Here is a 26,752-nt window from a genome sequence, read left to right on the forward strand (position 1 = left end):
TGCCATCCATAATGGCTCAAACCAAGCACTGCACTCATTTCATAAAGTGTTAGTTGAGATTGACACTCCCATTCCCCCTTGATGTAGCCAAAAGCATGTACAACAAATTACAACAGTGGAATATTGAGAGCTCCACTGAAGACAATGAATTCCGTCCAATAATGGCTGATGGAGACCTTTTGCTTCAACAGGCCAATGTTTCTCCTTTGTGTTCCTCATTTTCTAATTTAGAACATTCAAGCCTAAATTGATTGAATTATCAAACTGTGTTAGAGTCTGTTAGAAATGGTGTCTCTGGTTGGCAGTCAGTTTGCACTCTGTCCAAGCAGGGACCCTCACTCTATTTGGGGTAAGGGAGATACACCGTTCAGATAAGCCCTGCTCAATTCCTTGGTAGCTTGGCACAAGCAGTCAGGCTTATCTCAGAGGCAATGTGTAAAGTATTTGTACCAACACACACAGTAACAGTAAAAACACCACAGAAGCACTCAACACCAGTTTACAAAAATAGCCAATATTTATCCGAGTAAAACAAGATCAAAATGACAAAAATCCAACATACACAAGCAAAGTTATGAATTTTCAAAGATTAAACATCCATATAGTGCTTAGAAACACAAATGCTTCAATTAGGTGTTATCACACCGCCGTGATGGAGTCATTCCCAATCCAATGCCAATGGCGCCGGTCACTTAGTCAAACGGACCCCAGGGCCAGTACCTTTGGTAACTAAGAAACAAGCCGGTTCTCGGAGTCGGGGAGGTAAGGTGTCACTGAATCCACTGCGGCATTGGTACCTCACTGCAGGGCAGGGGAGGTGATGCGGCGTCGGTACGAGGCATCAGTTCCTGATGATCCAGCAGGGTTGATGAATCTGGCGGGTCAAGACGTGTTGGCCGATCTCAGGGGGTCGCGGTCACACCACACGGCTACAAGGGCTGCGGCGGAGTCGGGTGTCACGGATGTCAGTGACACGGCACTCTGGACTCACAAAGTCATAGGACATCAGCAAGGCTGCAGCGGCGTCAGGCCTGTGATGTCAGTTGGGGTCGTCGCATTCCAGCGTGGACAACGGCTTCGTGTTGCAGGCAGCGGCGTGGAGTCGTGCAGTGGCACCAGTTCTGGAGTCTTCTGGAGTCAGGTGCGTAGATCTTCTTGTTTTCTCACCAGAACTCACTTCAAAGGCCCCAGGAACTGGACTGGCACCAATTGACAAGTCAGGGTTCTCAGCAGGAGTACCCTGGTGCTGGCAGGTGAAGTCCTTGACGTCCCTGAGACTTCTTAACAGGAGGCAAGCTCAGACCAAACCCTTGGAGAAACTTCACAAGCAGGATTTCAGAAAGCAAGGTACAGTCCTTTTCCTCTTAAGGCAGAAGCAGCAGCAGCAGCAGGCCAGCACAGCAAAGCAAAGCAACAGGCAGAGTGGCTAGTCCTCCTGAAGCATCAATCTCTTCTCCTTGGCAGAGGTCCCTCATGATCAAGCAGTAATCTAAAAGTTTGGGGTTTTGGGTCAACTACTTATAGTCCCTTCCGCCTTTGAAGTAGGCAAACTTCAAAGGAAAGTCTATGTTGTTCACAAGATCCTGCTCAGCCCAGGCCTGGCCCCAGGCACGCTCCAGGGGGGTTGGACTCTGCATTGTGTGAGGACAGGCACAGCCCTTTCTGCTCTAAGTGTCAGCTCCTCCCTCCCCATTCTAGCTCAGGAGACTCATCGGGATATGCAGGACATTCCTCAGCTCCCTCTGTGTCTAGAGGGAATTCACAAACAGCCCAACTGTCAGTCTGACCCAGACATGGATTCCACAGGCAGGCAGAGGCACAGAATGGTTAGCAAGAAAATGCTCACTTTCTAAAAGTGCCATTTTCAAATAGATAATCTAAAAACCAACTCTACCAAAACATGTATTTTTAAATTGTGAGTTCAGAGACCCCAAACTCCACATCTCCATCTGCTCCCAATGGGAAACTGCACTTAAAATATATATAAAGGCAGTCCCCATGTTAACCTATGGAAGAGATAGGCCTTTCAATGGTTAAAAAATGAATTTGGTAGTATTTCGCTATCAGGACATGTAAAACACACCAGTACATGTCCTACCTTTTAAATACACTGCACCCTGCCCATGGGGCTACCTAGGGCCTACCTTAGGGGTGACTTACATGTAGAAAAAAATAAGGTTTCGGCCTAGCAAGTGGGTACACTTGCTAGGTCAAATTGGCAGTGCAAATCTGCACACACAGACACTGCAGTGGCAGGTCTGAGACATGTTTAGAGGGCTACTCATGTGGGTGGCACAATCAGTGCTGCAGCCTCACTAGTAGCATTTGTTTTACAGGCCATGGACACCCATAGTGCATTTAACGAGGGACTTACCAATAAATCAAATGTGCCAATCATGGAAAACCAATTACCAATATCCTTTAGACAGAGAGCACTTGCACTTTAGCACTGGTTAGCAGTGGTAAAGAGCCCAGAGTATCACGACCAGCAAAAATTAATTACAGCATAGGGTCCAAAAACAGGGGGTCAGAAGCAAAAGGGACAAGAAAACCACACCAAGAGCTGCCAGGAATAACAGAGCCCTCCTCTCTTAAGCTATATCAGTTGTCAAAGGCCCTCTTCCTCATTAAAGGCCCTTGCCTGTGACTCGCGCCTATCATTCGGTTACAGAGCCCTTAACAACCAAGATAGTCCTAGACAGCATGCTGTAAGGCTATAGTGAGTACATTGAAAATGTTTCCTAATGTTTTACACTTAAATTGCACATATAAGTATTATATAGTATGGAGAGGGATATGGACCCTGAGGTACAGCACAAACAGTTTGTTGGCTCCGAGAGTCTGTACTGACATAAATACATATTTTAAAGTCGTGTGATAATCAGGGCCTCTGGAATTATGCTGGAGGAGAGGGCTAAATTATGCGTCCGGGTTGGTCAAATTACGCAGCAAAAAAAGGTAAATTATGCAGCATATTGTGGCACATTTTTAAATATTTTGTCCGTTTTACACTTGTCTGTGCATTGGGGCACTTCATTAGTACCAGTTTAATACACAACTATGGAAATAAGCAACAGAAAGGTGACCTGTCAACCTTTGCTAAAGACATTCCACTGTGCTGCAACACGTGCAGCTGCATTTTTAGTCACCTTTGAACCGTTTGAGCTAGAAACACATTTTTTTGGGTTAAAATCTGCAGATTATGCAGCAGATGGTGGGTAATCTGCAAATGCGGCAAAACTATAATTATGCAAAAATTGCTGCATAACTCCAGTGGCCCCGTTGATAATACAGTGCTCACTGTCTTTCCTGCGCCAGCATCCGCTAAGAGCACTTAAAGAAGCTGAGCTGCCTCAGCCTGCTGCAAACTGTTTGTCATCAGCAGGAGGAGTGGGGTGGATGGCTGCAGGTGGCCCACAGCTTGTCAGGCAGCCTCTGCACAGACATTAGGCCGTGGAGGAGAGGGTGTGCCACAGTAAGGGGTCAGCAGGTCTTACTTCCCCTCAGCCACCCATTGTCTGTGAAGAAGCTCTCAGGGTCCCCCATGGATTCACAACAAATACCTCAAAAAGCCTCAGGCACTGTGCCTTAAGCAGCCATCCCAGCATACTCGTTGCAGAAGAGTATCACAGCATGAAATCTGGAAGTATAAAGACTCAGTCCTTGTTTTCTCTAATTATGAAGATTGATGGATTAGAACTGTGAAATGTTCGTGCTTCTAAAAAAAAAAACAAATATGCCATATGAGCAAAAAGTTAGGTATGGGCCGTTTAGCTGCACATCAGTATGTACGATAATGGGAAGATTCTGCTAAAATCCACGGTCTGCGACATGTTTAAATCTTAACCATCTTAAGCTTTCTCTGAAATACATTAAGGAAAAATAGATCCTAGCCTAGCTTTCTTGTATGAAAACCCTTCTGCCAATTAATTGAGGCAGGCGACGCAGCTCAAATCACAGATCGGGTTTTTGCAGCGATCTTACAGCTGTAAACTCTGCCGTGCTGCACTGCCTGGTAATAAGACACGGGCTAGAATCTGCCAACACCTCAGCCCTCTCAGCGTTTGTGCAAACTCAAGAACTAGGCTCTCTGGCCCATCATCTGACCCATCATCTCAGCCTAGCAGTGACACAACATCCACCACTCCCAGGACACATCAAGCACGTTCTCTCCACACAGCAACAGCTATTCCTTGGAGACATCTACGTACAATGGGATATAAATAAGGGAACAGCTTCCTATCAATCGAAATCTCCCCTTGATAAGATCAATCTATTTTAGCCGTCCATACCCTCCCTCCCACCTAAAAAAATTACATCTAGGACCTCGTCATTACTATACAAGAAACAATTCAACCTCAGGTGGGAAGGAAGCAAGGGGATTGGGCTAGCACAACACGATGTGGATTGTTTTATTTCTTAGTTCCTTGGCACCTGAATCCTTTAAGAACTAAGGGCCTGATTTAAGAGGCGCCACCTTAGCGCCACCACAGCGCCATTTTTACGCTAAGGCGGCACTAAACTGGCTTTTTCCACGTGCCATATTTACAAAGTGGCGCAATGCATGCATTGCGTCACTTTGTAAACCCTTCCGCCACATTATGCCTGCGCCAGGCATAAGGTATGCATGAGGGGCTTTCCACCGTTAGGGGGGCCCAAAAAATGGCACAAGGAAATCTCTGAGATTTCCTTGTGGCTTTTTTTCCGGCACTTTTAACGCCTGCTCAGAGCAGGCGTTAGGGGGGGCATGCCATTGAATACAATGGGCCCCTATTTAATCTTCAGGAGAAGCGCCAATATTTTGGTGCTACTCCTGCAGAGTACATCAATAGCGTCAGGAATTCCGTTGCTATTGCCCCCTACCCTGCGCCATGGTGCGCCGTATTTAAAATACGGTGCACACATGGTGGCATTAAGGGGGCGCTAGGGGCGCAAGGAAAGTGGCCAAGCACTGGGTGCAGCGACATTTTTCTGAAATCAGCCCCTAAGTGGTTTGAGAGACAATCTGGAGTTGGATAAGGATACCATTGCCATGGAAGTGAAGGAAAGGAGAATAGTGCATGTTCTTCTCCTACTCAATCAATTAGAAGTGTTATTAGGCTGTCACAACGACTTGTGGGTCCTACCCTCGGGTAGGTCGCTCCCCCGCCGCTGCAGCTCCACCTGCCCAGACCCCTGCCACCTGTGTGTAGGTCCTGACTCCACTCTGCGCTTTGCATCCGTTCTGCCGCTCTCTCTCTTGTTGCCTTCTTTCTCCTATTGCCGTGTACTCTCTTGCTGCCTTTTCTATCTTGTTGCCTTAATCTCTCTTGTTGCCTTCTTCTATCTCGCTGCCTTTCCTTCTCCTGTGGTCGTTTTCTCTCTTGCTGCCTTCTTGTATCTCGCTGCCTTTCCTTCTCCTGTGGTCGTTTTCTCTCTTGCTGCCTTCTTGTATCTCGCTGCCTTTCCTTCTCCTGTGGTCGCTTTCTCTCTTGTTGCCAATATCTATCTTGTTGCCTTAATCTCTCTTTGCCTTTTCTATATTGCTGCCTTTTCTATCTTGTTGCCTTAATCTCTCTTTGCCCTCTCTATATTGCTGCCTTTTTTCTCCTGTTGCCGTCTTCCCTCTAGTTGCCTTTTTTGCACTCTCCCGCCTTCCCGCCTTCCCACTCTCCCGCCTCCCGCTTTCCTGCCGCTGCCCCCGTACGCCCCCGCCCCCCCTGCTCCCATTCGTTGTCCCGCCTCCCAGCTGACCCCTCCCCCCCTTCCCTCTTATGGCGGCCGCTGTGTGGGCGCCCCAAAGGCAAGCCCGTCTGCGCCCGTCCACCCTGGACCGCGCCCAGCGCCAGAACCCCTGGCCCCACCGCACTCAAAATACCCATCTTAGATATGACGCTGCCTCCCTCAACGCCCTCAACCCCAGACGCACAGCCAGCTGCCACCAAGCCAGTCCTAAACGCACTCACGGACCCTTCACCTGTCAAGCCTGCAAGTCCACATTCCACCGAGCCTGCAGACCTCCTCCCGGCACTCGAACCAACAACCACCTCAAGTGCATCCTCCTCAACACACGCTCCGTCCACAAGCACGCCATTGAACTATAGGACCTCCTGGACACAACAGCACCAGACGTCGCCTTCATCACAGAAACCTGGATGAACGCCTCCTCAGCCCCCGACATCGCCGTAGCAATCCCGACAGCTACAAGATCGCCCGGAAGGACCGCGCCAACCAAATCGGGGGAGGAATCGCCATCATCCACAAGAACTCCATCAGCATCACGACCTTCACCGAAGACACCCCCCTCGCCGCCGAACACATACACTTCCAGATCCACACCGACCCCAGAACCACCCTCAGAGGTACTCTCGTCTACAGGCCCCCTGGCCCACGCGCCCTATTCAGCGAATCCATCACTGACTTCATCACCCCGCATGCCCTAGCCTCGTCAGACTACATCCTCCTCGGGGACCTGAACTTCCACCTGGAGAAGAACAACAACACCAACACCGCCTCCCTGCTCGACAACCTCGCCAACCTCGGACTCAAGCAACTGGTGAACACCCACACCGCTGGCCACATGCTCGACCCCATCTTTTCCGCCGGCAACCACATATCCTTCAGCCACTCCTCTGAACTACACTGGACCGACCACAGATGTGTCCATTTCACCTTCAAATGTGAGACCCACCACCATCGCACACAACAAATCCCCTGCAGACCCTGGAACAAAATCTCCACAGAGCAGCTCCTCTCAACACTAAACCATAACCAACCAGCCATCATCACCGACGCCATCAACGCGGCCCTCAGCCTCACTCAGTGGATCACCAACTGTGCCGACAACCTCGCCCCTCTCAGAAGCCACCCGAGAGAGACCAACATCAGGAAACCCCCGTGGTTCACGGATGCCCTCAAAGAATCCAAGAAGTCCTGCCGGACCCTCGAAAAAACCTGGCGCAAAGAACACACCGCAGAAAACATGTCAGCCCTCAAGATCGCCACCCGTGAACACCACCAGCTGATCCGCTCCACCAAATGGGCATCTTTCAAAGAGAGACTTGACAACAACACCCACAACAGCAAAGAACTCTTCAACATTGTCAAAGAGCTCTCCAACCCCAACGCCAGCTCCAGCACCATCTCACCCTCACAAGAACTCTGCAACTCCCTCGCCTCTTTCTTCCACCGAAAGATCACTGACCTACACAACAGCTTCGGACCCCAGTCCACGCCGCCCACCACGGAACCTACAGCCCCAGCCACCACCCTCAATGCATGGACCCCCATCAGCTTCGAAGAGACCAGAATCAACATGAACACCATCCACTCCGGCTCCCCCTCGGACCCGTGCCCCCATCACATCTTCAACAAAGCCGACGCCATCATCGCCCCCTATCTCCAGAGCATCATCAACAGCTTGTTCGCATCTGCCACCTTCCCGGAGAGCTGGAAACACGCAGAAGTCACGCTCTCCTGAAAAAACCCACGGCTGACCCCAACGACCTGAAGAACTTCCGCCCCATCTCTCTTCTCCCCTTCCCGGCCAAGGTCATCGAGAAGTCCGTCAACAAGCAACTGACCAACTTTCTTGAAGATAACAACCTGCTCGACCCCTCTCAATCTGGTTTCCGTGCCAACCACAGCACGGAAACCGCCTTCATCGCAGTCACCGACGACATCAGAACCCTGATGGACAACGGAGAAACAACCGCCCTCATCCTCCTGGACCTCTCGGCTGCCTTCAACACCGTGTGCCATCGCACCCTAATAACCCGCCTCCGCTCCACTGGAATCCAAGGACAGGCCCTGGACTGGATCATCTCGTTCCTCTCTGACCGAACCCAAAGAGTCTTCCTTCCGCCCTTCCGTTCAGAACCCACCGAGATCATCTGCGGCGTTCCACAAGGCTCCTCGCTCAGCCCTACCCTCTTCAATATCTACATGCGCCCCCTCGCCAACATCGCTCACAAACACGACATCAACCTCATCTCCTACGCCGACGACACCCAGCTGATACTCTCCCTCACCAAAGACCGAGCCACCGCCAAAGCCAACCTGCATGATGGAATGAAAGACGTCGCAGAATGGATGAAGCTCAGCCGCCTGAAGCTGAACTCAGACAAGACGGAGGTCCTCATCCTCGGACACTCCCCATCCGCCTGGAACGACTCTAGGTGGCCCACGGCCCTGGGCACCGCTCCTACCCCTCGAGACCACGCACGCAACCTCGGATTCATCATGGACCCCCTCCTCACTATGACCAAGCAAGTCAACGCCGTCTCGTCTTCTTGCTTCCACACCCTTCGCATGCTCCGAAAAATCTTCCGTTGGATCCCCGCCGAAACTAGAAAAACTGTTACCCATGCCCTCGTCACAAGCCGCTTGGACTACGGAAACACCCTATATGCAGGAACCACCGCAAAGCTACAGAAACGTCTCCAGCGCATACAGAATGCCTCCTCTCGCCTCATCCTCGACATACTGCGCCACTGCCACATATCCGCTAACCTGAAACACATGCACTGGCTCCCCGTCAACAAAAGGATCACCTTCAGACTCCTCACCCACGCACACAAAGCCCTCCACAAAAGGGGCCCTGAATACCTCAACAGACGCCTCTCGTTCTACACGCCCACCCGTCAGCTTCGCTCAGCCAGCCTCGCACTCGCCATCGTACCGCACATCCGCAGAACCACCGCGGGAGGTAAATCCTTCTCCTACCTGGCAGCCAAGACATGGAACTCCCTTCCCGTTCACCTAAGAACTACCCAGGACCACCTCACCTTCAGGAGGCGCCTCAAGACTTTGCTCTTTGAGCAGCAGTAACCCCCCCCCCCTAGCGCCTTGAGACCCTCACTGGTGAGTAGCGCGCTCTATAAATGCCTTGATTGATTGATTGGAAAAGTATGGGGATGGTCTTGGGGCATCCTCAAAGTATAGTGGGTCGTATATTCTGCTATCCAAGAGTAAACGTGTGGCGATATCAGAACAGTGTCTCCGAGAACGGCTAGTAGTGACACCACGTCACACTCATGTAAGTGTACCACATATTTGACAATGGCTAAACTTTACCATTCAGGGAGGGAGATATTTGGAGTTTACGGGTCATTGAAGGCGGTCCTGAGGGACACTGTCTTCCAGTTTGTACAACTAAGAGTCTTTGGAATGCCTTGTGTTGTTACCACGATACATCTATCCTGCAGTTCCAAGTTCTACCAGCAGGTGGCAGTCTATCTATTTTGAAAGTATTTTATTAATTATTTTATAGGGCGAAGAAGCATGTAGTTAAAATGCAGAATGCTTGACCCTTAGCAGAGACGACTACCGATTCTTCGCAGTTAGGGCATTCGACAGTGCCAATCTCTAATCCGTTTTAGTGAGTGAAATCTGACTGGTGCCATAATGCTGTTCTGCTCGCAAATTTATCACATGATCCGCTATACAGCGCCCAGTGTCCCTTGTTCGTCGTGCACGCCCGGTTCTAGAGGGTGGGCCAGCCCCTCCCAAGGTAGTGTTCGCCCAAGGCCCATTCAGAAGTAGAAAAACACCTTTTGTTCTTTTCTCAGTGATGCCTGTGGGTCAAGGCCGCGCTTTCTCAGCCTAACTCTTTGCGTTTCGCAAAAAACACCAGTTCCTTGGGCTGCTTGAAGTGCCTGGGGACGGGTGTGAAGTCCGTGTGGATGGCTGTTTTCATGCACCATAACAAGAGAGACCTACACACTCCCATCACACGGTACTTAAGAGACAACATAGGCCAGAAACCATGTGGTAGGATTTTGGCATCCCAAGGAAAGAAACAGAGAATGTGCAATGAAGAATGCATGTCTTAGTAATGGCTCATTTTACTTACTTCCTGCCTTGACGCTATTCTTCACTTGCGGGCACTGTGTGAAAGCAAATACCACACATGGCGCATACTTAGCCTTTTGTGAAGTGAAGACCTTTGCCAAGTTTCGCTAACCGAGGACGGCACAGACACGGCCTGGGCAGCAGCCAAGTCCCCAGTAGCACTGGCAGCTCTCGTGGCAGCCCCGGCGACAGGCCTCGTCCCGCCCACTCCACGCTTCGGAGGCTCCGACTGAAGTTTGAGTCTGCTGATAGAAGGAACTCAAGGCACAGCGCCACACTCTAGGGTGTCGGTGACTGTGCGCGTACTTTGTGGCACTAGATACTCTTTTTACGCCACATGAGTAGATCAAATGAATGATAGCACTGGTCAGGGAGTCGTCAGCCCGCCGCCCCCTGCATAAGCAGCTACAGCGCGGACGAGTTCTTGATCGGCTTCTTCTGTCTGTAATTCAGCAGACTAAAGGCTCGGACTTAACGTGAAAGGGTGGCTGGGTGGATGACGCAGTGAATGGATGGATGGATGATGGGTGGATGGATGTGTGAGTATAAGAGTAGATTGATGGGTGATGAAAGGGTGGATGGATGGATGAGTGAAAGGATGGATGTAAATATGGTGAGTGAAAGGAGGGATGGGTGGATGGAAGGGTGGATGGATGTGTGAAAGGGTAGATGAGAGTGAGTAAAAGGATGCATGGATGAGTGAAAGGACATATGGATGAGTGAAATGGTGGATGAATGGATAAGTGAAAGGGTGGATAGATGGGCCGAATTAAAGTGTGGGTGGAGGGAAAGGGAAGATGGATGAGCAGCTGGATGGATGAGTGAAAGAATCGACATGTGAAAGAATGGATGGATGAATGAAAGGATGGATGGATGAATAGATAGATGAATGGATCAATGAATGAGACAAGGGATGAATGGATCGACAGATGAGTGAAAGGATGGAAGGATCAGTGAGTGAAAGTAGGAATGGATGAGGATAGGGTAAATAGATGGATACTAGGATGGAGTGAAAGGGTGGATGAATGGGTGAGTGAAAGAATGGATGATGAGTGAAAGGGTGAATAAGTAGATAGCTGGATTGGGTTGGAGGTGAACCGACAATCATGAAAGAATGAATAACAGGTAAAAGAATTAATAGATGAGAGAAGGTAAAGGTGAAATGGTGGATATCACCTGTTGGATGTAAGGATGAACGGATAGATGCTTGGATGGAAGAGACAAGCGAGCTCTTATGAGGAGGGTCGCAATGAGAGCTTTTGCCTCAAAATGGGGGGTATTTTAAATTTCTATGGCTACTCCCTTGACGGTAACCCCTCGGATCTCCATGCAGTACTCTCCTAACACAGCTTACCCTTAAATACAATGAAACATCTCACTCGACTTGCTCTTGCATTGTTCCTCATCCTTTTTTTCCTTCCGCACCCTGCACTCTCTTCCTCGAACTCCTTTCCTTCACCACACATACCCCTCTCCTCACCCTATTATTCCATCCTGGCCCATGCTCATACTTCACCATGTTCCCCTGCTCACCCTTCTGCACCCATCCTCCCTTGCTCATCCCATGCCTCTTTGCTGTGCCAGTACTGTTTCCTTCCCTTACTGAGTACGGGCTCCTCTGCCCAATCTGGGCTTATGTTTCTTGCACTCTGACTCAACCCCTTTCTTTTCCTGGGGATGTCTTCTTAGGGGTTCGCTTCTCCAATCAAGCGTCTGGTTTTTCCTAAATCGGCCAGGAGGCAGGCTGTGCGGAACAGTAACCACCGGAGACCGCTGCACTCGGTGCCCGCCTATCCCCCAGACTACCTGCTGGACCCGCAGATCCTGCTTCGCGACTACGTAGAAAAGGAAGTGAAGGTGAGGCACTACATTGTGGGGGAGAAGAGGGTGTCTAAGATAAAGACGAGTCATGAAAATGGTGGTGAGCTAGAGTTGATGACTAGGAAAACTGGCTCAATGAGAGGGAGGTCCAGAGATCTACGCGCCAGGCCTAGGACCCATCAAAATAAAGCACCGTATCTTCTGCTGTTCGTAAGTGTTGTAACCGAGGGATATCTATTATCCAATGTAATGATACTCGATTTACTGACATCACACGTCTTTTACCAAGATTCAAACATTTGCCTTCGGATCACCACGTTGTCAGTGCAAGCATTAAGTCAATGGGTTTGCAGTCTTGGAGATTGCAACATAAAGGGCATCAGACCACAGTGGTGGCACTTGACAGAAGATGGCATCACAACTCACAGCTAATGAAAGAGTTGCATGTCGTGCCAACAGATGTCAAGTCTGAAGTGTAAGGCTAACAGGAGTTGGATGCAAGGGAAGTGGGTTCCTAGGGTCAGGTTTGTGATACTAGTTGAAGAGAACAGCAGAAGATGATAGCAGGAAAGGCCTGGCGAGGCTCCTTCTTTTTGTACTTCCTCTGGCCAGCCAGACCCTTAATGCCCTCTAGATTCACCCTTTTATGTTACTACTACTGGTGAACGTCGGTATTCAATAGAATGTAATAAGCACTGATTAGCCTCCACCTTTGGGTCCAACTTTGATTTCTTTATTAAAGGGATTTGGGATTACTTTTTCAAAACCAGCATCAATTCGATCAATAGTTAGAGATGTGTTCAATTTACATCACAATCGATTGACTATAACAGAAGACGATGTTAGAAGCGCAGATGAAATCGCTTGACGGATGTTAAGAGGGGAGCCTGAAGTTTGCTTCTTAAGGTACAACATGGCCAAACCAAATAAAAAACTTCACCACAAATAATTACAGGTTAAATGCCAGTCGAAGTTATTTAAGGTCCAATGCAAGGTACACCCAGAGTAGCTGGATTAATTAACATTTCGTTTAGCCCATCATTATCAATTTTGCGCCTTTTATCGGTAAAGAATTGATGAAAAAAGTCTCTTATTGGCTGGAATTGATCTTCATCTGCTTTGCTGTAAAATGGCTTTGCTGGAAATGGAGATTAATTGATTTTCGGATGCAGGCCTAAGGAATAATTCCAAGATGATAACACAGTTCGATTCCCGCTCCCGTACCACATAGTCATACATAGAGGAACTCATATGGTTAAATGCCTAGCACAGTTTTTAGCAGCAGACCATTGTCAACAAAAATGTATCTGAAGGGCAAGATCCCACATCTTGAACTATGAAGGCAAGGGAGAAGCGCAAATAGGGATATTGTGACCCATTCAACTTCAGTTTATTGATAGGGTAGCATGAGGAGCTAAGATCAGATCAGATCTTAAAGGTTGAGGATGTAAATCAGATGCAATATTTTACAGAGGACAACACTTTACTAGGTAGTTCTAGGTTGTACTTTAGTCCATACAGCAACTTATCCAGATATGCCTCACAAACATAAGAGTATCTCCTGTGAAAAAAAGAATATGACAAGGAATCCATATTATTTTGGAGATCTTAATGACCTTCCAGGGTGTGGACCATGTGGTGATATTTAAGAGGCTAAAATACAAAGGCAGTTGGGTCTCTTGATGCCCTGAGTGCCTGAAAACTTTCAACAGGTGAGAATAGTTTGGTCTATCTTCTTCAGTGTTCTGTTCTTAATAGATCCCCCTAGATCAGTGGTTCCCAACTTTTTGACTTCTGTGGACCACCACTTTATCATTACTGGAACTTGAGGACCCCACTGAATCATTATTGGAATCCAGTGACAGCCCCCCCCCCCAACGGAGTCGTTACTGAAAGCTGGGAACATGATCTGTTAATGTTTTTTTTTAATTTTCTAAGCAGTCGCGGACCCCAGGGGTTCCTGGACCACAGGTTGGGAACCACTGCCCCTGATCAAACCACTCACTCCTCCAGCTCAGCAGCTACATGTTGCAGCTCGCTGTTGTCAACAGGTGTTTCAGCATGGGTAGCGCCAGGTATTTGTTGACGGTCACCTGGTTGTCTGCAGCATTCTAGAGAAGTATATGAAGAGGAGGAGTATCTCCCCTTTCAAAATATTGCACAGACTATTTTGTGTTAGAATGAACGTAACTTGTTGGTCCCAGATGGGGCATAGTATGAAGAGCCCAATGTTGACCATCAGGATCCTGATAAGCCCCAAGCGGTCCACAATAAGTTCCTAAGACAAAATTTTCAAAGTCAAGTAATCATAAAACCAGACTCTAGATTGGACTCTGCACACTGCTCTGACCCGCCTGGGACAGCCACAAGATAAACACAAACAATCCGTAACAAAGAAGCCAGACTGACTCACAGGCCTGTTCTAAATTAAGCCCCCACAAAAGAAGCCGACCCAGCTGCGGTAGATGCCTGGATACAATTCATGTCACTCGGCATTTTGCATTGTGCAGTTCTACCACTGCCCAAAGTTTCTTTTGAGAATAGTCAAACACTACAAGCGCATCCAAAGTTTTGAGAGTAACTAATGCTACCCACTGTCAGTCACTAAGTTTAAAGTAAAGAGGTTTGCAGGATGAAATCTCACAAAGCCACACTATTGCATGGTTTTCTGACTTGCCTATGTCTTGCTGCACTTCCATGAACACTTTCCAGTGAGTGTCCTGGTCTGGAGAGATACTGAACATTACTTTTATCTCCAGTTCCTAGGCCACTTGACGTGGGTGATCTCCTCGTTAAACCCATCCAGCCGTGATGAGATGCTCCAGCTGCTCGACACGGCCAGGGTAAGTTGTCAGCAGTCATGGGTATTCATCATAAAAGGGGGGCACCTGCGTATGTGTGTGTCTATGTGTGCGCATGTGTGTGCTTGTGAGTGTGTCTAACAGATAGGTGAAGACACAATATCTGGATTTATGGACAAAGACATCAGCAGCACTGGATGAGATAGGCACTGCCAATGAAGGCAGCAGCCTGTTTTGCTTTCAGTGTGTGTGTCTTATGTTTGCAGATGTTGCCCATTGTATCGGCTTTCCTAGCTTCAGAATTGACTTTAATGTGCTTTAGGTTTGTGTGTTACTTCTCGCTTTACCGTCTCTGAAAGCCAGGGTACCTGAAGGGACAGCTAGGGTAAGAAGCACTTGGATGGTTACACATGTGCACACATGGGCGTGCTGTGCGTGAGACTATTGTTATGCACAGCCCGTTAACTGTGCACAGGCAGCCTCACGCAGAGGGACTCTGCAGGGTTAGATATTGGCCTAGGGTATGCCTTATAATGTCAGTGTACACTAATAGGGAAAGACAGTGTGATTTACTGTTTTGTCTGTAGTAACATTTTGCTACACACATAGGGAGAAAACTGCCTTAGACTGTAGTTTTGTTTGTTCTTTGCCTACAGAGACAAGTGACGTATCGAAATGGGGTGTAACCTGTTCAAGAAAATCAGATCTGCAAGTTCCTCAAAGATATCTGTACAACTTATGGGTCATCCAGAATTGTCATATTTCTCTGGCTCAGCTCACCCCACGGTGCCAGGCTAATTACATTTCTGTCCAGCAGCAGGACCAAAGACCTTTCCACACAAATGGAGCAATTAACAGTGCTTCACCAAGCTTTTCAGGAGGAATCAAGTAGGGCTGAAGGATTTGCATCAATCACTCAGCTGTCACACTGTACCAGTGTTGGGCTTGCCCAAGGCCTCTGAACAAAGGATGGACCCTATACCTCTGGAGCCAACACAGGACGTGGCTCCCTTGAAGAATTGATGAGGAAGGCCCTGGTATTGATGTCAGCAAGGGGCAGAGCTGAGGCCCACAGAGATATGACTAGTGACTCTTGGATGACGCAGTTTTGAACTGTCCCAGCATGGTGTGCAGGAGGGTTGGGACGGGTGGAGGAGTGACGTGGCACCGTAGGATTGGCCTGGCTTCTGGAACCTTCCTCTCCCCTTTAAAAACTCTTGCACAAAGGGGAAACTCTCTCTTGCTTAGTGTTTTTCTGCTCTTCACTGCTGGACCCTGGGGCTGCCATGGAGAACTGGAAGGAAGAACCACCAGAAAGACTCTGTCCCAGTTGACCCTAGGATCAGTAGGTTTCCCTGAAGGCAAGTGAGGCTGGCCGCCTTACATACCTTGATTGAGGCCCAATTGGTGCAAAACCCAGATCTTCTGTGCCTAGGGACAAAGACTAGGAGGAAGGCTGGCACAGGAAGCCAGGAGAACCAGCTCTTTGTGGACTACACCACTTGGGAGGTGAGGAGCTCTACTAAAACCACACATGATCATTGGAGCTCACCACCAGGAGTAAAATGAACCCAGAATAGTCCAGATCGGCCCAGTGGGGCCAGAGTTATGGCATTTGGAAGACTGGCAACGTTTGACCTCTGGGGAAGAAAAACAGAGTGTGGAACTCCGCTGCATTTCCTAAAACTTACCCCCAGAGTGGACCAGGGCTTGGGGATCTACGCACAATGTTTCCTCTAATTATTTCCAGGGAGAAGGCATGTACGAGGCCCATTCCCTGGACTCTCTTTATTGCTCAGGGCCCCATCTCCCCGGGTGTAGTCATCACGAGGGGGCCAGTACCCCATCTCTGACCCCCGAAGGCCAAAAGTAATACGGAATTGCCATCATGCCCCGTGCTTGTGTAAGTGGGGGAGCGGGTGGCTACTGCGTGAAAAGAGATCCCTGCACACAGGAGAGGACAAGGAGAGAGAACTTGCCAACTCCTGCAGCTGTACATCGAGGTGTGAGCCATGCAGGAGCCAGCGGGGCAGCAAGGGGTGGGCTCCCTCAGCTGCCCCCAACAAGTGGAGGCATGGGGGTGCCTGGGTAGGACCAGGCACCCCCACCAAAAGGGAATAAAAGGAACAGCTGTGTGGCAAAGAAACAAAGGCAGTGGCTGTTCCCTGGGCAGCGTGAGAGCCACTCATTCATCAAATATGCACAACTTCAGAAGGAGTGCCCCATAAAGCCCTGCAGGGCTTTTTCATTAGCACATGTTGTCTCTTCGTGGTGGCCCCAGGATTGAAGGGGCACCACCAACAACCCAAAGAGTTGTTATAAGGAAATGATCCTATGTCTGCAGGGGTCAGAAAACTAGGACCTCCCTAGGCTTTCTTAATGTTTTCAAAGCACTCTCAAGGCTAGAGCTTGGGCTTTGCAGTTGGGAGTGCAATGTCCCCTAGGGCCTTACCCTATGGTTGCATGAAAACTTTGAGAAAAGGTACCTGTTGTATGGTGCCTTCTAGGAGCTAAGTCTATGGTTGCACTGTGTTATTATTAAAATGTGATGCGCTCAAGGGGCTGTTTTTATGAATGCATTTTCTTTATTTGAAAGTATATAAAAAGCACACAGATACATGTTTTGCACATTTTTAAATGCTTTATTGATATAATAAAGCTGACAGTAAATACTAAAAGTGAATACGCTTTAAACATTAATAAGTGCACATATTATTGATGATTGGATTTAAGTACAAACTTATGTTTCTAACATGTGGTTTGCTACTCTTGAACCTGTGACCAAACCAATATACTTACTTTATATGTTTGTGTGACCCACTTTAGGGGGTCAAATGTGATATGTAATGTCATCTATGGTATTTTCCATCAGCCTATGTACATATTTGTAAATTACTGCATAGTATTTAGTAGTGTGTGTGTGTAATAAATGTACTTTTCCTTTTTTTTTTTAAAGACAAAGCATTGATTGTACTATCATTTATTGAGTGTTATTATTGTGAGCCAGTGAATGATAATTACTAGCCTACACCACTTCCACTGAATAGGCCTTGGACCGCTCACCTTCGCTACCCTGGGAGGGTCAAAAAGCTCTCCAGAGCTCCATCCTAAAGTGCTGGTGCTTCCCACAAGCTCAGTTTTAAAGTGCAGACTAATAGATGAGCAGTGCCTTGTCCAAATTATGTGCGCCACCAAAGTGCCCCAAGCCTGTATTTCAGGGCCTTTTTGTTGTGTGTGATTAGTGTAATTGCATCAACTTTTTTGTTTAATCTAGAGTCCAGTGAATTGTGTACCATCCTCTCTATTTCATCTCTTGTTGGGTGCTCTGATTCCCCTTGTCTTAACCCAGGCTTCGTATCCCTACAGCAACTGAAGGAGCTTCCCCTCAAGACTACGGTGGAGCAGGACTGCATCCTAAGCCTGTCAGCCCGGTGCCTCCTCCTGACATGGCGGGACAATGAGGAGCTGATCCTGCGGATTCCCACGCATGAAATTGCAGCCGCTTCCTACTTGCGAGATGATGCACTGCATCTGCTTGTCCTCAAAACAGGTATGAGTTCCTCAAGCAGCACTCAGCCGCCAGCTCTAGCATAGCGCCTGCCTTGGGGTGTTTAACTGCACAGCATACACTAAGAAACTGTAAAACAGATACACATAATGGAACTGCAGTAGAAGTTCCCAGACACCCACCCATGAGGAATGGTGCTGGGGAATGAATGGATCAATGCGCTCTTGCTAAATAGAGCGTATACAGGGCCTGTGGTTGCCCACTAAGTACTCAAGAATATGGAAGAGATCGAGGTAGTCGGAGAGAAGTGGAGGTCCTCATTGACGGGATTTAGCTGTGTACTGGAGGTGCTTTTCGATGGCCTCCTGGTCTGACAGGTTTCGCAGTATGAGAGGGATGCGATTGTGTCTTTGTTTATTCGACAAACTGATACAACCTGATTGAAGTCAAAGACCTCTGTTGTTTTTTGTTCAACTGATGGCAAAATGCAAATAGAAATACTTTAAAAAAAACAAATACAAGGATACAACAGCAGTCATGCCCCACCTGACCCACGCAGACGTCATCATTTTTAGATTACTCTTGCTTTGTCTCTGCCATTGGCCTACGCATCCATCCCATGTTTTTTTTCTTGCTTTACTGTTTTTGTTTCCACTGCCTCTTCTAGCAACTCTTGGATAGCCTACTTGCTGGCTTCCTCTGAAGTCCTCTCTTCGTTGTGTGTTGCAGGTCTGGGTGTCGACCCTGTCCCCGCTGGAGGAAGCCTCGGTAAATACCCGAATAGCGAGGCAGAGCAGAAACCCACAGGTGGATCAGCAGAGACGAGCCAGGTTGGCAGCAGCACAGAACCTAAACAGCCAGGAGGCAACATGGAGCGGCGCCACACCATATGCAGCCTGGACTGGAAAATGTCGCGGACAGGCCAAGATGGCCGCCCTACAGGGGGAGGGAGCCTGGAGAGAAAGCAGGCCAACCGCAGTTGGGAGAGGAAGCAAGGAGGCCGGGCCTTTGGCAGTTGGGAAAGAAGGTTTACATTTAGTGGTAGCTGGGAGAAAAGGCAAACAGGAAAACCCGCTGGCAGCTGGGAGAGGGGGAAGACTGGCAAGCCTACAGGCAGTTGGGAGAGGGGACAGGCTTACAGTGGGAGCTGGGAAAGGGGAAAGACTTATGGGAGCTGGGAGCGGCGGCACATGGGAAGCTCCCCACTGGACCCAAAAGTACCAAGTCCTGATGCCTACTGCAACCTGATCATCCTGGCTGTGGAGAACAAGGTATGTCACAAGGAGAAATAGCTACACCCAGAATGCTCAGCACTTTTCATTGCTCAAACTCCTCTGCTGAGGGTGCAAGTCCCCCTCTGGTAGAAGCTCTACAGGGAGCAATTGCATCCTGCTGGTAGGAGAGGACCTCATATTGCTGGGAGAAAGCCCATCTTGTTGGATCATATGGAGTGAAGCCTGGAGATCTACTTGGATGAAGCTCTGTTGTAAGGGAGCATGCATTCTTGAGAGGGTGGGAGCTTATGCTGTTGGGTGAGAACTTGACACTGATGGGATAAAGAGGGTGTAAGAGGGAGGGGGTGGGTATTGCAAGATCATGCAGTACAGGGGAGCCTAACCGCAAGGAGGCTCACTTGGTCTTTGTATATCCCTCATATTGTCAGCTAAAGTGAGATCTTCGGGCCTCGTGACAATATTTGCAGGCTATCATTGTGCAGTATGCCAGGACACAGAAAGTTGCATGTCCTGCTAACGGGGGCTTTTTTGGAATAAGGTCATACTTTTGGGAGGGAGCTCACACTCCTGGAAGGGAGGGAGCCAAATCTGACTGTACCATCCTTTACCTGATTTTGTTTGGATTTCAGTTCTCAGGACTAAATGGCCTCTTCTCTTGCACACAGGACGCTGGTGAGGAATCTTGTGCCCTTTTATGCCAAGTTTTTCAAATTATCTACGGTGACCAGAGCATCGAGTGTGTGGATCGCGCCGGATTCCACTACACATCCAACCCGGAGCGGCCATGGCTGTCCAGGAGTGGGTCCCACTCACATTTCATGTATTCCCTGAATTAGCCTAAAATGTCTGGCATGGTAGTGAGTGAGGACACCTTAAGGTCTGCTCTAGGAATGTCCACTGTCTGGTGTGAGGATGCAGATTAGTTGCTATTTTGGATTGACCAAAATTGGGCAGTGGTTGAAGAGTAGTTTAGCCTTTGGTACCTCCCTTTAGCCCTGCCCTACAACCAGCATGCAGGTTATATCAAGAGAGTTAGGTTCAAGGAAGGAGCATTACTTGAAGAAGCTAGTTTTACCTGAATTAGGAAAAGTCCTTTGACAGCCATGTTCAGTCCAGAATCTAATGCAGTTAAATTGATTCATGGAATCATAAGACCAAACCCATGATAAAATATTCAGAGTTAAATGTTCAAATGTAACCATAAACCCAAATTCCTTCTTTACTCAAACTTTCCCCACTTGAAGGCGAGTCTTTGCGTCCTGAAGGATTCCAAGGACATACACAACACCTTTTCATTAGTGAATCAGAACATAAAAACCCAGCTTGAGCCACAGAGACCTAGAGCACAACTATTTAGTCAGTCCCAGTTTACACTTAATTCTACCAGTGGTGTTCTTGAAGCTACACCGTAGCACGAGCATCCGTTGGTAAACTGTGCTCAGCCTCTGGGAATTATTTGCTGGTGCTTCGCAGTTGGTGGGTCAGCGGTAATGTTGGCACTGGTGGATGTGTGGGTAATAATATTGGGTCAGGTGTAGTGATGCTACTCTGGTTGGATGTTGATTTGGTGGAGGAGTAACAGCACTAGAACTAGATTGCTGGTAATTTGTTAGCAGGTTAGCAGTAATGCTGCTGGTGGGCGTTGTTCGTGCTGGCTCTGGATCAGTAGCTGCTCTTTGATGCAGGTTTTGAGACTTGGATCCTTCTGGTCCTGGAGAATGATGAATGTGTTTATGTATGGGGGCCGTTATGCTCCCAAAGCCATGTATGTGATTTGTGTGGTGACAAGCTACTGTGTTCCTGCAGGCGACAGTCGAAGCACAGACGTGACCTATGGATATGATGCCGATTTCAGCTGCTGCAGTTCTTTGTAAGTACCTTGATTTCCATAACGACCTCTGTGATTTACAGCATCACCACTGCACCCCCAGTACAGCACAACAATGCACATGGTATTTTCTTCATGCTTGCAGGAGCCAAAGCTGCACTCCCAGCATAGTCTCTTGCTGGGCTCAGGATCACCCTTCTAAGAGCTACAGTGCCAGTACTAACTCCTTACTGCGCGTGGTCTGTAGGCCCATGTTTCTTGCATTCACTGTTGCACTCACAGTGGACTTTCTGTGCCGTCATGGCATCGAATCCATGCATCCTAAGGCCACAACTTCTCTCCCACTGCAAGTTCCACATTGTGCATGCTCTCAAGTCTGTGCTTCCCATAGCCAACATTGCACTCCCAGTAGAACCTCCATGCAGTCTATGGCCTCTGGTCCATTGCATCCCTCGGGGAAGGTCCTTGCTTCCCAGATTTCACATTGTACTTCATTCAGAAGCTCCATGTCCTGCATGGTCTTAGGTCCATACTCCTGAGACAACAATGCTTCCCATAGTCTCTGTTGCTCGCTTCACACAAGTCCCATGCTTGACATGGTATCATGTCTGTGCTTCCCATTGTCACTGTTGCATCCTAGCAGAAGTTCCAGGTGGTACATGCCCTCATGCTGATACTAGTGAGTGTCACACCTGAACTCCTAGCTGAAGTCCCACGCTGTGGATGGTCTCTCAACGATGCTTCCCCGTCACTCTTGCACTCCTAGCGCAAGACGCACACTGTGCAAGATCTCAAGTACTTGCTGCCTTGAGACACTGTTGCACTCTGCCACGCTTGTTCTGCCCGTGTGACGGCATCATGTCACTGCCCAAGCTCCGGAAGTGTATCCTGCTCGCTCCCTCTTTTGTCCTCCTGCCTCACCCTGCTTGAATAAAACAGAATTCTTTAATAAAAGCACATTGGGTGGGATCTGTGCAGAGCGATGTGGCCATACTTGGTTTCTTTTAACAAGAGCAGTTACCCTAGTTTTTGTTAAGATAGCTCAGGGGCATAGCTCCAAGCGGATGTTTTGGCGTTATACCCCCCTAAAAAAATGTATTCTGTAGTAAATAGTTGGCTACGAGTGCTTTCAGTGTCTATCAGAACTTTTACATGCCCACACTGGCAAAAACACACACACACACTCTCCTAGGTTTTGAAGGCCTTAGAAAATGTTATTAGGTTGAAATCTACTGCTTTTTAAGTACCTTTAGCAATCCACACTCCTCTCTTTCCAATGCCCCCTCAGCCCCGCCCCACATTTCCTGCTTCTCAAGAAGTGTGTTTTTAACAAGACGTCCTAGCGTGATTGTTGAGAAATCTGAAGCTCACACCGCATCGATGAGGTCGCGGTCCTAAAATGGCAGAAAGGGAAATGCCAGGGGTCAGCTGAGCTGCAGAACCAAGTGAGAGGCACACAGGAAAATGGCTCTTAGGGTGCCAGAATGGGCTTTATTTGATGGAGTCACTTGAAGCTTCACGGTGTGAACGATGTATTTTGTGAGCGGTAATGCAAGGGTATAACCAGCTGAGTTCTGGAGTGTGTGCTAGTAAAAAAATCATACCGACCAAGTTACGCCGATGAGATAGACATCTATTAAAATATAAATGTTTGCAGTAGATACAATCTGTATATTTCTAAAATCTATATTTTTTAAAGTGCTTTTTTATGTTCAACCTAAATCTTACCCCACATTTTGTGCAAGCCTATCGTATACAATGTGCAATGCAAATAATGACTTACATATTCACAGTGCTTACTGGCACTGGCTGTGATCTCGCAGCACTAAAAATACGCAAGTAACGAGTCCCCACTGTGCAACCAGGATTTAGTTCTGTGACCCTAGTTCCACACACAGACTGCAGTAACTGCATTAACCAACAGAGGTTGAATAAAGTAAAGTAGTGTGTTTGCCACTGATCAGTTTAACTTGCACTTAGGTGTGTGCGTTATTTTATATCCAAGTTACCTGAAAAGAAAAAGCCCAACGCAGTAGTTGCAGAATGTTTTGTTCTTTTTGCCCCCACCCCATTACACCAAGAATCATAGTTCCCATACTGTTTTTCAATGCACTTCGAACGCTGCATTCAAGTTCCCACCCCAGCATTGCGTCGCTGACGTACATGAAATGTGTACTCTGAATGTGATCCACGCTCCTCTTCTCTTAGCAATGGTTCCCACGACACATTTGAAGCTTATTACAGTGGAAATTCTTCGCCCTCCTTCCGTGAATCGTACCACAGCTCCGCTACGGCCTGCAGCGAAAGTGACCAAGGCAACGTCGAGTTGGAGCAACTGCAAGACTACATGACGACGGTAGGGGGCGCCAACGTCACTGCTTTGTTCGCACCTACTCTTGTGTGTGTTTTTTTTCACTTCTTTTCTTTACATTTGCATTGCTCTGGGGGGATTATAAAAATGTTTGAGTCCCAAAGACCTAATCATCTGATTTTTAACCTGTGCTCAGAAATGTTATATTAGTTTGAAGATTACTTGAAAAGAGTTTTAGCAATACCCAGTCCTTGCAAGTGCAGGGCATCCTTCTTATTTGTGAAGTCTGATCATTCTGCTTTTAGGTTTCTCAAGTCCTAGGGCTGGAGCCGGCAGAAAGCCAGGAAGCCACTGCAGCCTGGCACAACCCATTGCCCCTGCCATCTGTCAGTGCCAGTACCGACAAAGTTACTAACCCTCACACTCCCACAAGCGTGAAAATATAGACTGTTCCAGGCCCCCAAAGCTAAAAGAATGGTTCGGACAGCAGGAAGTAGTCATTTGTTTATGTAAATTGAATTAATAAACAACTGATGTTGTGCTCATCTCTAAATAAGAGGAACAGGCCACCATGTGATAGCCTGTAATGAGTTCTGGCGTCGACGATGAAGTACCGTTGCCAAGCACTGGAAACCACGAGCTCAAATTAAGCACTAGTTAAAGCCAGGGCACAAGTACTTAAACAAAGAAGTGGGATGACTGACCCGGTAGGCGGTGTGCAAGTGACTTCATGGCATCTGACTCCTACATGCTGTAACACACATTGTCTTATGTTAAACATCCCATGCATTGATGTACACACTTGTATTATTTATTGTCAATGTATAATATGTATGTAAAGCGCTCTGACACCCTACATTGGGATGAGTAATGCTATAAAAGAAAAACATGAGTTTTTAAAAATGGTATTTGTTTACATACTCCTATAGATTGTATGACATTCTTTCAGGGCATGCATATTTTTTACATACAGGACTTAACAACGTCAAAAGCATGCCTCCAATCATAGTTTCTCTTAATTACTTGTGAAATACAGGTTGCCTTTGTTCCCCTCTTTTGTATTGGCATCTCGATGTGATGCTCAGATACCTCTGTCAGGATGATTCTGGGAGAAAAGGAGAGCTCTCTGATGGACCCTTAAATTTGGCCTTTGTATTGGGCCTAGAAAAAGCCGGCATGCCGCTGCTGGGAAGTGAAAGCAGACAATGTGTAGGCGCTGCTGAATGTGTCGGAAAATTACACAGGGACTAGTTCAGCATATTTCCCTGGGGCCAAATTCATGGCAGGGAAGACCCCGTCCACCCTCTGAAAATAGTGGGTAGATTCCGTCTGCCCCCTGTACACCCGACTTATGCCCCGGTGACAGCCCACCTTTAAATGAGGCCCACAGTTATGCAGAACGCGGGGGCTAATGAGACCTTATGCTTACAGCTTTTTTTCTAAAGTAAAATGTGGTTACTTCAATCGCAGAGTGAGACTTCTTGTACCTGATCATTACTTTTAAACAAACACTGATAAACATTCAAGTAGGCTATTGCCCATATGTTGGCAACACAAAACATCACTCATCCGCTCTACGTAATGACCTCACCAACGATGCCAGTTCTCTACAGCAGCAGAAAAAGAGGCCAGGCAATACTGAAGCATCCTTAGCCTTGATGGACCAGTTACTTGAAATGTTAGGGCAAATCAGGTATTGCTAGGACTTACGAAACATGGACCCTCCTACTTCCATGGCCCGCTTAATGGCCACGTAAGTTGATGGTTGATGGACAAAGACAGCAGGCTAAAGCTTCGGAATGGAAATGGACAAAAATGAGCTGGGGAAGTCACCCCAGGAAAAGTCCAGAACTAAAAGATGTTCTGAAAAAAGATCTAGGAGAGATATGTAAATTCAGGGAAATGTAGTTTTTGAGAAAGGAAGACCAATGGACTTCTTACAGAAAGAGATGCAGAAGTTCTTAACTTAACCTCCCTGGTTCTAATACAGAGAAAACCTGTAAGAAATGAAAATTGAAATTTTGACAGTGACTTAAACCAAAGCTTTGAATACCAAACTTCTCAGATATCCTTTAAGGGCAATTTACAGGAATGTTTTAGACAATGTGGGAGCCGGGCAAGCACTAATGTTTTACTTTTCACAGACTCCAACAAGGATTACCAAACATGAAAACCAAAATGTACTGCTGATCTGTCCCAGTAAAATTCGAAATCCAGCTGAGTGAGAGTGACAGAGTTCTTACTTTATTCGAAGTATGTCTGCTTGTCAATTCTTTTTGATTGTGACGGTGTAACTCCTTTGGGTGATGTTCTGCATTTGTCTTAGTCGCGTTAAGCTAATATTGCCCTTGGATTATAACCTCATTAACAGGTAAAACTAGGTAACCAAAGTCATTGCTCAGTAAATATTTCCATACCTGCGGCTTCATAGGTGAAATAATTTCATAAGTGAGGGCTGTATGGTTTCGGAATGATCATGCAACATGGACCTTCTCACTAATAAATGGTCTGAGTTAGAGGATGAATTGCTTCTGTAGTGGTTCAGGATCTGTTTAGATAGGGTTCCAGGAACGGGTAAACATTTGTTTGGGATCAATGAGGGGTTAAAGTAAGTTTTGTGCATATATAACTGTGTGGCTTTGGAGTATTTTATGGACAAGGTTATCTCATGAATTGACCATAGCATGGCTGACCAGTGTCCTGTGATAGGTTCATAGTTTGGCTTGGCAGTGCTTCATGGGTGCATCAAGTTGTCCTTGGACACTGTTTCATGGGCATGTCCTATTGTGGCTGAAAAGGCTTCTTAGGCAGCACGCTTCCATGAATGTGTCATTGTATTAGCAGACAATGCTTTTTTGATAAGTGATGCTGTGATTAGACAGGTTTGCATGGATCAGTCGTAGAAGGGCTGAGCAAGGGTCCACATTCGGATCGCAATGTGTTGTTCATTGTTTCAAAGCTTGATCTGGAGTATCTGTCAGTGTTTCGTGGTGGAATTCTGTTGTGCTAGAGTTGTATAGATAGATCTTGTATAGACAGATCATCCTAACACTCTTGATAAATTGAGTGCCATTGATTTGGTTTGAGGAAATAACAGTTGCTTGCAGGGCATACAGATAGCAAAACAGCAGCATTAAAATAAGTTAATCTCACAAATATTATGAATGATTTTTGATATGTTTGGGAATTTCCGAATAACTGATCAGGGAATCATTTAACAGAGAGCCTGATTTAGCATTGGGTTGATGGGTTACTTCATCACAAAAGTGGTGGATAGCCATCCACCTTATTAAAAGTACCATGTGATATAATGGCCTAGTAATAAACCAGACAGAATATCCCCCACATTTGTGACCCATCTGCCAATCTCTAAATTAGGCCCAAAAGTTCATACCTATATAACAGTGTCATTTTTTA

The 26,752-nt window shown here is 47.4% G+C and overlaps 1 protein-coding gene and 1 long non-coding RNA gene across 2 annotated transcripts in view; one reads left to right on the plus strand and one right to left on the minus strand.

The window, feature by feature from the left end:
* LOC138303875 (uncharacterized) overlaps positions 1–26,752 on the minus strand; it is a 140,255-nt gene that overhangs the window by 68,874 nt on the left and 44,629 nt on the right. The window lies entirely within an intron of this gene.
* CCM2L (CCM2 like scaffold protein) overlaps positions 1–26,752 on the plus strand; it is a 38,250-nt gene that overhangs the window by 6,752 nt on the left and 4,746 nt on the right. Inside the window, exons 2-8 of the mRNA XM_069243375.1 lie at positions 11,521–11,688; positions 14,412–14,495; positions 17,820–18,003; positions 18,691–19,232; positions 19,862–19,994; positions 21,003–21,066; positions 23,233–23,380. Coding sequence (XP_069099476.1) covers positions 11,521–11,688; positions 14,412–14,495; positions 17,820–18,003; positions 18,691–19,232; positions 19,862–19,994; positions 21,003–21,066; positions 23,233–23,380 — 1,323 coding nt within the window. The remainder of the gene's footprint in view (positions 1–11,520; positions 11,689–14,411; positions 14,496–17,819; positions 18,004–18,690; positions 19,233–19,861; positions 19,995–21,002; positions 21,067–23,232; positions 23,381–26,752) is intronic.

This window comes from Pleurodeles waltl, chromosome 7 (genome assembly GCF_031143425.1).
Source record: "Pleurodeles waltl isolate 20211129_DDA chromosome 7, aPleWal1.hap1.20221129, whole genome shotgun sequence".
NCBI lineage: Eukaryota > Metazoa > Chordata > Amphibia > Caudata > Salamandridae > Pleurodeles > Pleurodeles waltl.